The sequence below is a fragment of the Myotis daubentonii genome, chromosome 4 (genome assembly GCF_963259705.1).
Source record: "Myotis daubentonii chromosome 4, mMyoDau2.1, whole genome shotgun sequence".
In the NCBI taxonomy this organism is placed as follows: Eukaryota; Metazoa; Chordata; class Mammalia; order Chiroptera; family Vespertilionidae; genus Myotis; species Myotis daubentonii.
The window spans coordinates 73396270-73410073 of record NC_081843.1 but is presented as its reverse complement, the minus strand read 5'-3'; the positions used below and the strand labels follow the sequence as shown (position 1 = coordinate 73410073).

Sequence of the window (13804 nt, the reverse complement as noted above, 5' to 3'; positions counted from 1 at the left end):
ATATATGTGATTATTAATATTATTATTTTTTACTGTAGATTATCAGACCAGGATGAAGAGGGCAAGACCAAGGAGAAGTGTATTATATCTGACCCCTCCTTTTCCATGGTGACAGTTCAACGGGAAGATAGTGGAATAACCTGGGAAACAAATTCAAGTAGGTCTTCCACTCCTTGGGCTTCGGAAGAAAGTCAGACGTCTGGTGTATGTAGTCTGGAAGGGTCAACTATAAATTCTGCTGCAGGGAATGTTTCCTTTATTGTGGATGAAGTTAAAAAGGCCCGGAAAAGAACATCTAAATCAAAGCATGGCTCACCATCGTTGCGTCGGAAAGGAAACAGAAAAAGAAATTCTTTTGAAACCCAAGATGTTCCAGCAAACAAAAAAGATAGTCCTTTAATTTCAGAAAGCCAGGTACTAAATACCCAGAATGAGAAGTTATCTAGTGGCAGTTATGATAAAATGAGAAAAAAGAAGACCACCTCAAATACACCTCCTATTACTGGGGCAATATACAAAGAACACAAGCCCTTAGTGTTACGGCCAGTCTATATAGGAACAGTACAATATAAAATTAAAATGTTTAATTCAGTTAAAGAAGAATTAATTCCTCTACAATTTTATGGGACATTGCCAAAGGGTTATGTAATTAAAGAAATACATTATAGGAAGGGGAAAGATGCATCCCTTAGTCTAGAGCCAGATATGGGCAATCGTGATTCTAATATAGTTTCTAAAACAGGCAAATTAGTAGGCCAAAGCGTAGAAGATGCTAAAGGAAAAGAGCTTACTTCACCGTGGGGAGGTGCTCTCTCCAAAGGATCAAAGTCCCATACCTCCTTATTCAGTCGAGAAGACCAAAAGAAAATTTACCCGGATTCTTCCCTGAAGGCTGCTTCTGCCGCCAAGCACACAGTTTCCTCTTACAGAAGTAATGACACAGCAAAGGAAACACAGCGCAGCCCTCCCCAGTCAGTGCCACAACAGCCAGGTGTGGAAGCAAAACCCCATGAAATGGAGCCTTCCTCTCTTATGCCTGATACATCTGCAACTGCATTCCTGGAAAGAGCAAAGGAAGAATTCAAGCCTGATTCACAAGAAATTGTACCTTCAGAGCCTGAATCTTTAGTCTCACCACCTTTCATGGATGAGGTAAAGAAGGAAGACGTATATTCTACTGACCATTCCATTTCACCGGAGGCAGAGAAGGATTCTCTGGAAACAGGTTCACCAGGTCTGGCAGCATCTATCCAGGAAGACATTGTCTCAGAGAGAGAAGAATTAGATCTGACTTCACTAGAAAGGGCAGAACCAGTCTCTGAACAACTGACCTCTCCTCAGCTCGATGTCAAAGGAGAGAAGGAAGAAAATGTGCCTGAGCCACCCATTTCTCTTTCTGAACACTTAGTGTCAGAGAAAGAAGAAACAGAGACTTCTGTACCAATAGCTGCTACCCCTGAACCTGAAGATTCTCATTTAGTGGAGGAAGAGATCATAGAACTTGATTACCCAGAAAGTCCATCTGTTTCTGAGAAGCCTTTCCTACCCCATTTGGCCCCTGAAGTGGAGCAGAAAGAAGAGGAGCCCATTCTACCATCACTGACCACATCAACACCTGAACATGTTGCTTTGTCTGAGGAAGAAATAGAAGAAAATGAGTCTGTTTCCACTGATTCTGCTTTCGTATCAGAGCACTCAGTCCCACAGGATATGAACCATGAACTAGAGAAACAAGAAGTTGAGCCAGTTTCTCAATCCATTGTAAAAGCTACATCTGAACATGCAGTTTTGTCAGAGGAGGAGAATGAGGAATTTGAGCCTTATTCAGCCTCTGCATCTGAACACTCTCTCTCACCATCTATAACTGAGAAGACATCTGAATGCCAATCCCCACTGTTTTCAACAGTGTCTGAGGAAGAGGCCGCGGAAAGTGGGCATTACACACCAGATTCCACATCTGCTTCTGAATATTCAATTCCATCACAGGCAACAAAAGAGTCACTGAAGAACATTGACCATAAGTCCCCATTAAAGTCAAAAGGTGCTTCTGAGCTCATGATTTTGTCAGAAGAAGAGAAGGAAGACACTGGCCTGTATTCCCCAGATGTGGCCTCTGTGGCTGGACACTCTCTCCCCCCATCCACAGCTGAGGTGACTTCTGAGTACCAAGCCCCACCACTTTCAGCCACTCCTTCTGAACATGTGGTCCTATCGGAAGAGGAACTAGGAAGTGAACGTTTCACACCAGATTCAACATTGAATTCCCAATATATAGTTCCACCAAATGTAACACAGGAAATTCCAAAGAAAATAATTGATGATGCATCTCTCTTAAAATCAAAAGGTGTTTCTGAGCACATAACTTTGTCAGAAGAAGAGAAGGAAGACACTGGGCTGTATTCCCCAGATGTGGCCTCTGTGGCTGAACACTCTCTCCCCCCATCCACAACTGAAATGCCTTTTGAATACCAAGCCCCACCACTTTCAGCCACCCCATCTGAACATGTGATTCCATCAGAGGAGGAGACAGTAGGAATGGATCGGTACACACCCTCTTCCACTGCTGCTTCTGAAATTTCAGTACCACCACATGCAACACCTGAGTCACAGGAGGAAGAAATTGTCCACAGATCCCCTTTAAATCTAAAAGGTGTCTCTTCACCCGTGAATTATTCAGAAGAAGAGCAAGAAGATGTTGAACCGTTTTCTCCAGACTCTGCATTTGTGTCAGAGTTCTCATTCCCACCCTATGCAACTCAGGAAACAGAGAGAAGAGAATTGGAGTGTGAATCTCCAATATGTTTAACATCACCATCAGAACACACCATTTTGTCCGATGAAGACACTGAAGAAGCTGAACTTTTTTCTCCAGACTCAGCATCACAAGTTTCAGTCCCACCATATAGAATCCCAGAAACAAAGAAAAATGAAATTGAGCCTGATTCACTGTTAACTGCGGTATCTGCTTCAGGATATTCAGAAACAGACGAGGAAGAAATTGAATCAACAGCTGCTACACCAGTACCTGAGCATCTCAGTTCATCACAGAAGCAACAAGCTGAACCTTCCCCTCCAATGTCTGCATCTGGAGAGTTGGGTCTGCCAAATAAAGCAGAGAAAGCAGATGCTCAAACATTGTCAATATCTGTGTCTGAATATCTTATTTCATTACAGAAAAAGGTAACTCAAGCATTTTTAGAACCTGAGTCTGAAGATTTGATTCCACCACGTTTAACCAGCGAATTAGAGAAGGGAGAAATTAAGACTAGTTCATCAGTAGCTGCAACACCTGTTTCTGTACCTGCAGAATCACCCATAGTAAAGGAAGAAACCAAACCGGTTTCACCTTCATCTCAGTATTCAGTTTCACCTGATTCAATCCATGCACTTAAGAAAGAACAAGAAACCAAAGCATTGCTCACTCCAAAAGCTGCAAATGAACAGATGGCTTTGTTTAAAGTTAAAAGTAAGGAAGAAATTTTGCCTGATTCTCAAGAAGCTGCAGCACATGTATCACAGGATCAAGAAATGGAACCTCAGCCTCCAAATGTTCCAGGGTCTGGAATGAAATTTTCCACTCTGTCTGACTTGGTAGATGAGCCAAAGAAGGATGTCAAATTCAATTTAGCTCCAACTGTGACATCTGAACTAGAACAGAGAATATTGTCAGAGAATGAGCCTGAAGTAATAAAACCATATTCAACTCTAAAAGAACCACCTTTATCTGGGCCTGAGAGGTTATCAGCAGTGAAAACGGAAGTGAAACACAATTCCAAAATAATTGGTGTACCTAGAGTGCTGCGTTCAGCTTCACCAGGAGTGGAAAAGGACATTGAACATGGACCATCTGCACCAGAATTTTCAGAAGAAAGAAAGAAAGAAATTGAACCCAGTTCTTCAATAACCACAACCTCTCTAGCTAAGCATGATTCAAACTTAACCAAATTAGCAAAAGAAGAAATCCCAACAGAGTTACCTCTTACTACCCCTATAGAACATTCAGTCTTAACTGTAGGAAAGCGTGAATTAGAAAGTGGTTTGCCACCATCGGTAACATCTATGGATGAGCAATTACTCCTTAAAGACGAAGGAAAGATAGCAATTAAAGCTAGCTCTCCTCATATTGAAACTGTTGCATCCAAACATCCAACTTGGTCAGAAGCAGAGAAGGAAATTAAACTGGATTCACCTCCAAGCATATCCTCTATATCAGAGCATTCTATTTTGTCAAAGGTAGAAACTGAAGAAGTTAAACCTGGGTTGCCAATAACCAAAACACTGTCTTCTCAGCATGCAGATGTATCTAAGGATGCAAGAGTGGAAAACAAACAAGGTCTTTCATTTTCTACAGTCCTTGACTCTGAACATTTGGCCTTACCACAGAAAAAGAATTCTGTGTCTGCTTCAGAGGTGTCAGGGCTTTCAGTCAACCTATGTGGTGAGATAAAGAAAAAAGAAGCTGAACTTCCTTTCTCACAAAATGTGTCACCTGCACCCAAACATGAAGTTCCAAAAGGCAAAACTGAGAAAATGGCAAGTTCTTCTCCCAAGTTGGAAACTTCAGTGTCAGAAGATTTAGCTCCAACATTACCAACCGTCAGTGATGATAAGAGCAAACAGGCAATGGACACATCTTCTACAGCTCAGGGAGATTTTCTGTCAGAAAAACAGGGTCTTTCTCTGGCAGAGCTCTCTTTGGAACCTGTGAAGAAAGACAAGCCACGCCAAATATCAGAATTACCAAATGCTGGTGGTTTAGGTAGGCAAAGTGGATCTATGGACTCAAAACAAATAAAATCGCCCATGACTGGAACAGGGGGTTCTGTCTTAGGAAAGGGCCTTGCTGAGCTTAGGAGCAGAGAAGAAGAAGAAGACAGGGAACTTCATGTGTCAACCACAGTGCCTGAAATTTCAGAGGTTTCATCATACCTTAAGGAGGAACCTCCAAACCAAGAAATTAAGTCTGTCTCTCCTAACGTAGTCAGCTTAGGGTCAAAAGAAGCATTTTCCTCTTTGGTTGAAGGAGACAACCCTGAAGAACTTCAGCCATACACTTTCACTTTAGAAGGATTATCAAAAGAGTTGAGCCATTCAGCTGACTTTAAAAAGGGGGAAAAACAAGAAATAAGCTCATTACTGCCAACAGGAAATCTGAAGGCACAAGTGACAGGAGATGCTGTAACTACACTAAAAGAAGAAACAGACCAAACACATTCATTCCCTGTACCCCAGAGTATAATGAAACCATCAAAGATGGTTTCTTCTGACCGCCTTATGGAACAAGAGAAGCCTGAAAACACACTTCAGTCAGATCAGGCTGTTAAAGTACCTGATGTAAGCACATCTCTTGTGGCTAAACAGGATTTGGGTATTAAACAGCTTGCAGTTATGAAAGAGAATTTGCCTTTGGAAGAATCAAAATCATTTTTGACAACTGAGTGTGCAGATGTTAAAGAAACACAAATGAGAGAGGCCCTTATTTCTCCAGAGGACGAAAACTTGATTCTGGAAAAGCCAGAAAGAGATCTGGCAAGTCATCATGAAGAAGGAGTACTGGGATCTGTGCAACTGGGTTCCTCTGGCAGCACTGATCTGGAGACGGGGCAGCCCAAGGCTGCTTTGTCGAGTCAAGACCGTGCATATGAAACTGGAAAGCAGATTCTGCCACATTCTGCTGAAGAACCTCACTTATCATTACAAGAACCAGTAACTACTCATGATATCCCCAGTGGTAATGTAGGGATCTTAGCAACTAAAACATCTTCTGAAGAAATAAAGCTGGTCCCCCAAACAAAATCTTTCTTTCCAGCTGGAAATGTGGAGAGAAATGAAGCAGAGGGGAAGCAGGTCTTTTCTTTCATGAGGAGTGAAAGTTCAGTGTTGGAAAAAGCAAACACAGAGTTTTCCAGACCTTGCAAAGACAGCCAGGAAAGAGTCAAACTGCCTTCTGAAAGAATCCTCCAGAAACCAGTGTCTGGTCCATCCATGGAACAGGTCAAGTCAGAAACAATTCCCTCTCGTGCCAAAGCAGCTCCTTTCCTGGCAGAAGATGCAGAACCTGTGGTGGGCAATAAAAAAGAAGCACTCAGGAGTGTATCTCCTTTACCTGGAGAGAAGCAATTGGAAGAATCAAAAATGGATCAGTCAAAAGTTGTAGATGATGCTAATGAGAAAGGGATACCAACATCTGGAATGAAAATATCCACACAAATAAAAACCTCAACCCTAGAAAATAAAGAACCTCAGCCCCCAGAATCACCTGAGGTGACACAAAAGCTGCCTGAGCAGCCAAAGGCAGTTAAACCAGGCCATTCTGAAGAAAAGAAAAAGAAAGGAATTTCATCTTTCACGTCATGGATGTCCAATTTGTTTTTTAGATCAAGCACTCCAGATAATAAAGTTGCTGAAAAAGAAGATTTAGAAACTCAACCAAGTCCATCTATAGAAAAAACAGCGACTGTGATAGAGCCTAAAGGAACAGCTCCCACTGACTTGAATGCAACTGAGAAACCAGCTGATCAACTGCTACCAGAGGCAAAACTCATAACTGCTGAAGAATCCAGAGGTACTTTAGTTAAATCTGAGGAAGGTCAAGACTTTAAAGAAAAGCCTACTCTTTCATCAAATGTAGAAGTTTTACAGCAGCCAAAATCCAACTTTGAGATATCCAGTGAAGATCGTGGACCTAAGAAAGAAATGGACCTAAACTCAGTAGTTACTTCTGTTGATAGTGAGGAACATTTTGGAATTCAATCTTATTCTCCAGTGGGTGAGAAATCTATTATGGAAGAAGCCAAAAATGTCTCTGATAATAAAAGAGCCCAGAAGCCAGAAATCTCTTCTCCATCTAAATGGAATATTTCTATTCTTAAGGAAGAGCCAAGAAGTGATCAAAAAGAAAATTCACTCTTTTCATCTGATGCAGTAGATAAGGTGACACAACAGCCAAAATCAGTTTCATCTAGCTTCACAAGTGAAAATATCGTGAGGGAATCAGAGAAGCCAGAGTTAATAATTTTGCCAGAAAACTCTAAAGGCAGTTTAATTAATCTTGGTGGGGACAGACTAATGAAAGAAATGCCAAAACCTACTTCCCTGAAAATTTCTGAAGAGGAAGTAAAACTCAGGTCTGTTAGCCCAACTGAGGAGAAAGATAACTTGGAAATCAGATCATATTCCTTGGCAGAAAAGAAGGTGCTGGCAGAAAAACAAGAAACTGTGACCCCATTAGAGTTAAGATGTAATAATGAAATAGAAGAGACACCAATTACACATGGATCTCCCCATATTAAATTGGAAGAATCAAAAGCTGCTGCTGCACTGCAGCAAGTCTGTCAAAATGAAGACTACAAAGAAAGACACAAAATTATTGAGGAGGAGAAAGGAAAAGGAAAAGAAAAGCAGCTACAAGCATTTTCAGAAGGAAAGAAGCAGCAGGAGATTCAGCCTTATTCTGTGAATATAGCCAGGACTATGCCTGAAAAATCAGATGACTCTTTAAGTCGTTCTTTGGGTGAAACTCAACCATTTTCATTAGTTAAAACTACATTAACTATTGAAAAATCAGAAACCATGATCTCAGAGACTCACCCAGAAATCAGGGAAACAAAGGTAGTAGGAACCCAGCCATCTCTATTAGAAGAAAGTAAAGTGTTGGTGGAGAAAACCAAGACTTTCCCTCCAGTGGATCTTCCTTATCGTGATGAACTAGATGGCCACTCCTTTCCTAAGGAAGAAAATCTGGTATTGGAGAAATCAAGCAGGGATGTAGCAAGTCACAATGAAAAAAAGGGACAGGTCACAGTGTCAGAGCTGTCAAAAGGTGGTTCAGTAGATAGTACAAAAGATAATATAAAACAAGGATCTCCCTCTAAAGAATCAAAGAGCTTAGAAACACCGCCATATTTGTTGTCATCTGTGAAACCACAAACACTTGTTTCAGAGGCTTTTCCAGAAATTAGTACCGTAAAGAATCAAGAAATTAGTACAGAGAAGAAACAAGAATTGACTCCAGATAGGCATACAGTCCATACTATTCAAACATCTGTAGTACAAACATCTGAAATGTCTAAACAATCTGTACTTGTTTCAAAGCACCACTTGGGGGCTGTAGGAGCTGCCCATGTAAATGAACCACACTCTCCAGCAAGCAGCAACTATGCTGAATTTATAAGAAATGCATCAACAACCAATGCCAATAAAATATCCAGGGAGCCTGAAGAAGAATATACAACGACTAGTAAGCCAGCTGGACTTTCAGAAGATCAAAAGAGTGCCTTCAGTATCATTTCTGAAGGCTGTGAGATATTGAATATCCATGCTCCTGCATTTATATCTTCGGTTGATCAGGAAGAAAGTGAACAAATGCAAGATAAGTTAGAATATTTGGAAGAGAAGGCCTCACTTAAAACTCTGCCCTTCCCTGGTGATAGTGAGGCAGTTGCTTGCCAGAAAACATTAAAGAGTAAGTTAGATTCTGATAAAAAAGTTACATCTTTGAAAGAAAATAAACAAAAGGAAACTCATGAAACAAAAGAGGAAATAGCCACAGATTCAGAAACTGGTGATTTAGCCTTTAATCAGCCCACAGCTCCCGGTGAAGAGGATTATTTTGAAAAATATACGTTGATTGATTATAACATCTCCCCAGACACAGAAATACAGAAAGCTCCAGAGAAATTAAATGTTGAGGTGAAACTCTCAAAGGAAGTTACAAAAGAAGCTGTCTCTTTCCCCGAAAGTTCAGAGGAAAGTGCCCTAGAACATGAGTATGACTTGGTGAAGTTAGATGAAAGTTTTTATGGACTGGAAAAGGACTACAGCAAATTATCTCACTTAGAGACCCAAAAGTCTGTGGTTATCCAAAAATTAGCTGACAAAGATGCTTCAAAGAGCACAAATAGAGATGTGGACTCCAAGTCACCTGGGATGCCCTTATTTGATACAGAGGAAGGAGTTTTGTCACGAACCCCGATATTTCCTACCACGGCTAAAGCCATTAATCCTGAACTTCTGGAGGAACCACCTGCACTTGCATTTTTATACAAGGATCTGTATGAAGAAGCAGTTGGAGAGAAAAAGAAGGAAGGAGAGACAGCTTCTGAAGGTGGCAGTGTGAATTCTGAGGCATCATTTCCAAGCAAAAATTCTGACACTGATGATGGAACAGGAATATATTTTGAGAAGTATATACTCAAAGATGACATTCTTCATGACACATCTGTAATGGAAAAGGACCAAGACCAAGGTCTGGAAGGAAAATCAGTTGGTAAGGATGATTCATACCAACTAATAGCAGCAGAAAGGGAAATTGGGGCGAGGTTTAGAACTATTTGGGGGGAAAGGAGTCTAGAAGAGGAACAGAAAGCTTCTTACAGGGAGGGAGAACCAGTAGGCCATGTGGAGACCCTTGACAATGTAGATACACAGAGGAAAGCTCCCATCACTGAGGAAGTCAAAGTGGTTACCCAGAAGATAAGCTATGCGATTCCATTTGAAGATACCCCTCATGTTCTGGAGAGCAGAGATGAAACAAGCACTCAGGGTAATGAAGCAGCAAATGCAAATCCAGAGGTCAATCTGAATGTCCCAGTACAAGTGTCCTTCCCAGAGGAAGAATTTACATCTGGTGCAACTTGTGTTCAAGAAACGCTGCAAGTGGAACCTCAAATAATGGTCCTACCTGAGCCAAGTGAAGATAGGCTCCGCAGTAGCCCTGTCCAGGATGAATATGAGTTTGCTGAATCTCTGAATTATGAAGTAGTTACTCAAGACACTTTGTCAGAAGAACTCTATTCAGAATCCACACCTGAAGATGTGTTATCTCAGGGAAAGGAATCCTTTGAACACATCAGTGGGAATGAATTTGTGAGTGAGGTGGAACAAAGTATGTCTTCTGAACAGACTGAGTTGGGCAGAGAGAGGACAGAAGACCAATTATCATCGGAGTTAGTAACTGAGAAGGAGCAAAAAGAAGCGAAAAAGTCCCAGATTGACACGTATTGCTATACTTGCAAAAGCCCAATTTCTGCTGTTGACAAGATATTTGGTACCCACAAAGACCATGAGGTTTCAACGCTTGATACAGCTATAAGTGCTGTAAAGGTAAATAGATTTTAAAGCATTAAGAACATAATAATACTTACAGGAGTGGGGAAAGTAGTTTTACAGTTGTGTGTGAAAGTTTATTCTTGTGTTATTATTTATTAACTAGAGGCCCGGTGCACAAAAATTTGTGCACTGGGGGGGGTCCCTCAGGGCGGCCTATGCCCTCTTACAGTTTGGGACCCCTCAGAGGATGTCCACCTGCTGGCTTAGGCCCACTCCCTGGGGGATCGGGCCCAAGCTGGCAGTCAGACATCCCTCTGGCAGCCCAGGAGCCCTCGGGGGATGTCCACTTGCCAGCAGGGAGCAGGCCTAAGCTGCAGTCAGACATCCTTAGTGCTGCTGAGGAGGCAGGAGAGGCTCCCACCACCAACCACTGTACTGGCAGCCATCAGCCTGGCTTGTGGCTGAGCAGAGCTCCCCCTGTGGGAGTGCACTGACCACCAGGGGCAGCTCCTGCATTGAGCGTCTGCCCCCTGGTGGTCAGTGTGTGTCATAGTGACCAGTCATTCCCAGTCTTTCTGCTGTTAGGGTCAGTTTGCATATTACCCTTTTACTATATAGGATAGAGGCCTGGTGCATGGGTGGGGGCCGGCTGGTTTGCCCTGAAGGGCAAACACCACATACACCCAAAGCAAACAAAAAAAATAAAAATAAGAGACAAAAAAGAAAAAACAAACAAAAATAAATCAAATGTCATATACTAAGGATATCTTAATTCTTTTCTTCAGGTTCAATTAGCAGAATTTCTAGAAAATTTACAAGAAAAGTCCTTAAGGATTGAAGCCTTTGTTAGTGAGATAGAATCCTTTTTTAACACCATTGAGGTAAGTTCCTATATCCCTTTAACTTTTACCTGGTTTGTTCATGGCATCACAAGTTCATTATTCTGTTCTAAAAGAATCTGAGTTGGGTTTGTGTGCATGTGTTGTTTGCCGTTGTTGATTTTTTTCCATTAAGTTTTCCATCTGTGTGTAATCAGTGAGACTACTGCTTTCTGTCTAAGGTAAATGATTAGCCCTCAAAAACACATACACATTTATTGGGCACTTACTGCAATAAGGCAAATGCTTTACATGCTTAGCCAATTTAATCCTCATAATAACCATGTGAAATAGATGTTATTATTGTTCCCCTATTATAGATAAAAAACTGAAACTTAGTGTTAAGTATATTACCCAAGGTCATATGTTAAGAGACAAGGTTTGAATTCAGGTCCAAGTTCTTATTTGCTCCACCATCCTGCCTTTCCTTAGGCTAGCTCTGCACAAATGCTCTAAGTCATTGCCCAATGTCCCATGCCCTCATAAATGAGTGTTTCTCATGGTACCATTGTCTTTGATGAGTTTATGCCCTCCCAGCTGCTGGCCCCAGCTCCCTCTGAAGTGAAGGGCAGGCGTAGCAACGCTCCATCCATATACAAAGGTGGGCCAAGTATATTCGTCAATCAGGAGTGGCAAGGGGCCCCTGCAGAAGGCTGGTGCACAGTTTTCCTATTACTAGAGCAACTCTGTGTCCTAGTTTGTTTGTGAAAAGTCTGCTTAACTCCAGTGATAGCTCAGTTAATAACAGCTCATTATTTTTTGTCCCCACCCCTACCAAAGTGTCCCGTGTAAACAGTAAATTATATGATCACCTTATCACCAGCCATCTCATGAGGACAGCCAGGCATCTGGGTTTGCTCAGATAGGCAATCAAGTTTCTCCCACTGTGGAGGAAGCACCCCCTTCCTGGAGAGCATATGTGAAGGTAGCATCATAGCCAATGTCCTGGCTGCCCCTTCCTCACACTGATTTTAGTGGAGTGGTGAGAGTGGCACAAACCCCTCGCCACTCCCTGAAGGCCATGAATCTTCATTCATTGTGATGCCCTTTTCAAGTTTTACCATGTGGGAATGCTGATGGGGAAGACTTCCATGCACATATCTTTCTGTGTGTTTTCATTAACTAAATCCTTCTTGAGGATGCTCTCACAGTGAATTCTGTTGCAGAGCTAACTCTGTCAAAGGGGGGTTGATGGGTTGGAAATTTAGACTGTGCACATAATCTGTGATTCCCTGACCAGAATGCCTGAGGTCAATTCTTTAAAAGGTTGGTGTTTCTCAAAAAAAAAAAAAAAAAAAAAAGACATGCACTTCTCATTTTATTCAGAATTTTGTTTGTTTTGTTTTAGGAAAATTGTAGTAAAAATGAGAAAAAGTTAGAAGAACAGAACGAGGAGATGATGAAGAAGGTTTTAGCACAGTATGATGAGAAGGCCCAGAGCTTTGAGGAAGTGAAGAAAAAGAAGATGGAGTTCCTGCATGACCAGATGGTCCACTTTCTGCAGAGCATGGATGCTGCCAAGGACACCCTGGAGACCATTGTGAGAGAAGCAGAGGAGCTCGACGAGACTGTTTTCCTGACTGTAAGCACCGATCAAAACAGGCCCAAACACCTCACACCCACTCTGGCCCAAGTCTGCTTTTAAAATTGTAATTTTCAATATTCCCCAAGATCATTTATATACCTGTGTGGGGTTTTTTATATAGTTGCGACATTATAAAAATTATTGGGGCATGCCGGATGCCTATGGAAAAGGCCCAGCAAATCCTTAGCACCCTATCCAGCTGCTGGATACATGGGAGGCAGGGCACAGCCTCATCTCTTCCGTCACAATGGGTTGGTCACCTTCTGAGAGGGAGGAAGAAAAGCAGCCTGTGAATCTTATTCATGCCATGCTCCCTTTGGGGGCCTGGCATCGTCATGCTGGCCCCTGGGCCTGTCCTCTCCACTCCCACTCCGTCATCTGAAGTGACCTCTCATAGGGACCATTCCCTCTGAACCTCGCCAAGTGGCTGAGAGTAGCATTTGGTTCACTTTTAGAATGCAAAGGGATGATACAGTGTGATACCTCTCTCAGGTAACACAGGGATGTTGTTATAAGGGTACTCCTATGGACCAGATCCCTTAATTTAAACAAGTACCTTGCAGACCAAGATTCCCAAATTGCACCACAGAGGCAACTCTTTGCTCTCCTAATTCCCCTAGAACAGTGGTCGGCAAACTGCGGCTCTCGAGCCACATGCGGCTCTTTGGCCCCTTGAGTGTGGCTCTTCCACAAAATACCACATGTGGGCGCGCACATACAGTGTGATTGAAACTTTGTGGCCCATGCGCAGAAGTCGGTATTTTGTGGAAGAGCCACACTCAAGGGGCCAAAGAACCGGATGGGGCTCGCGAGCCGCAGTTTGCCGACCACTGCCCTAGAACATCCAGTAGAATACCGGCTCTTCATGGAGCCAGGATTAACTAGGAGTAATGGAGATATTTTCCTTGAGGGAAGTCCCCAACCTAATTATCAACCAAAGGAAAGCACCATCTAATGGTGAGTGGGGAGCCTACCTTTCAAAGCTCTCTGGTCCACCGGGCCCTCCAGTAAGGTTTGGAGATAGAGCAAGGCAAAGTGGGTCAATGTTAGACTTTTCATTTGCCGCTGGGGATACCTCCAGCCAGGGCAAATGTAAGTGAGGTGGACATGGCATCCTCAAACACAATGAAAACCATTCAGGTGCTTTCTGTTTAATTAAGGCAAAGCTTTAATATTTTAAAATTAGGCACCTCTTGCGAAGTACAATATTAATAAAGTACTTTGTGTTCCCTAAGAACTGTACTTTTGTTTAATAAAAATATTTTCTTTTCTGTCTAGAAGAACAAATTGT

The 13804-nt window shown here is 42.2% G+C and overlaps 1 protein-coding gene across 2 annotated transcripts in view; it reads left to right on the top strand.

The window, feature by feature from the left end:
- CMYA5 (cardiomyopathy associated 5) overlaps nt 1–13804 on the top strand; it is a 102964-nt gene that overhangs the window by 36033 nt on the left and 53127 nt on the right. For both annotated transcript variants that reach the window (XR_009452643.1, XM_059694234.1), the window contains exons 2-4: nt 39–10104; nt 10836–10931; nt 12277–12510. Coding sequence is in view for 1 of the 2 variants with exons in the window: in XM_059694234.1 (XP_059550217.1) it covers nt 39–10104; nt 10836–10931; nt 12277–12510 (10396 nt within the window). In the remaining variant the exon portion in view is untranslated. The remainder of the gene's footprint in view (nt 1–38; nt 10105–10835; nt 10932–12276; nt 12511–13804) is intronic.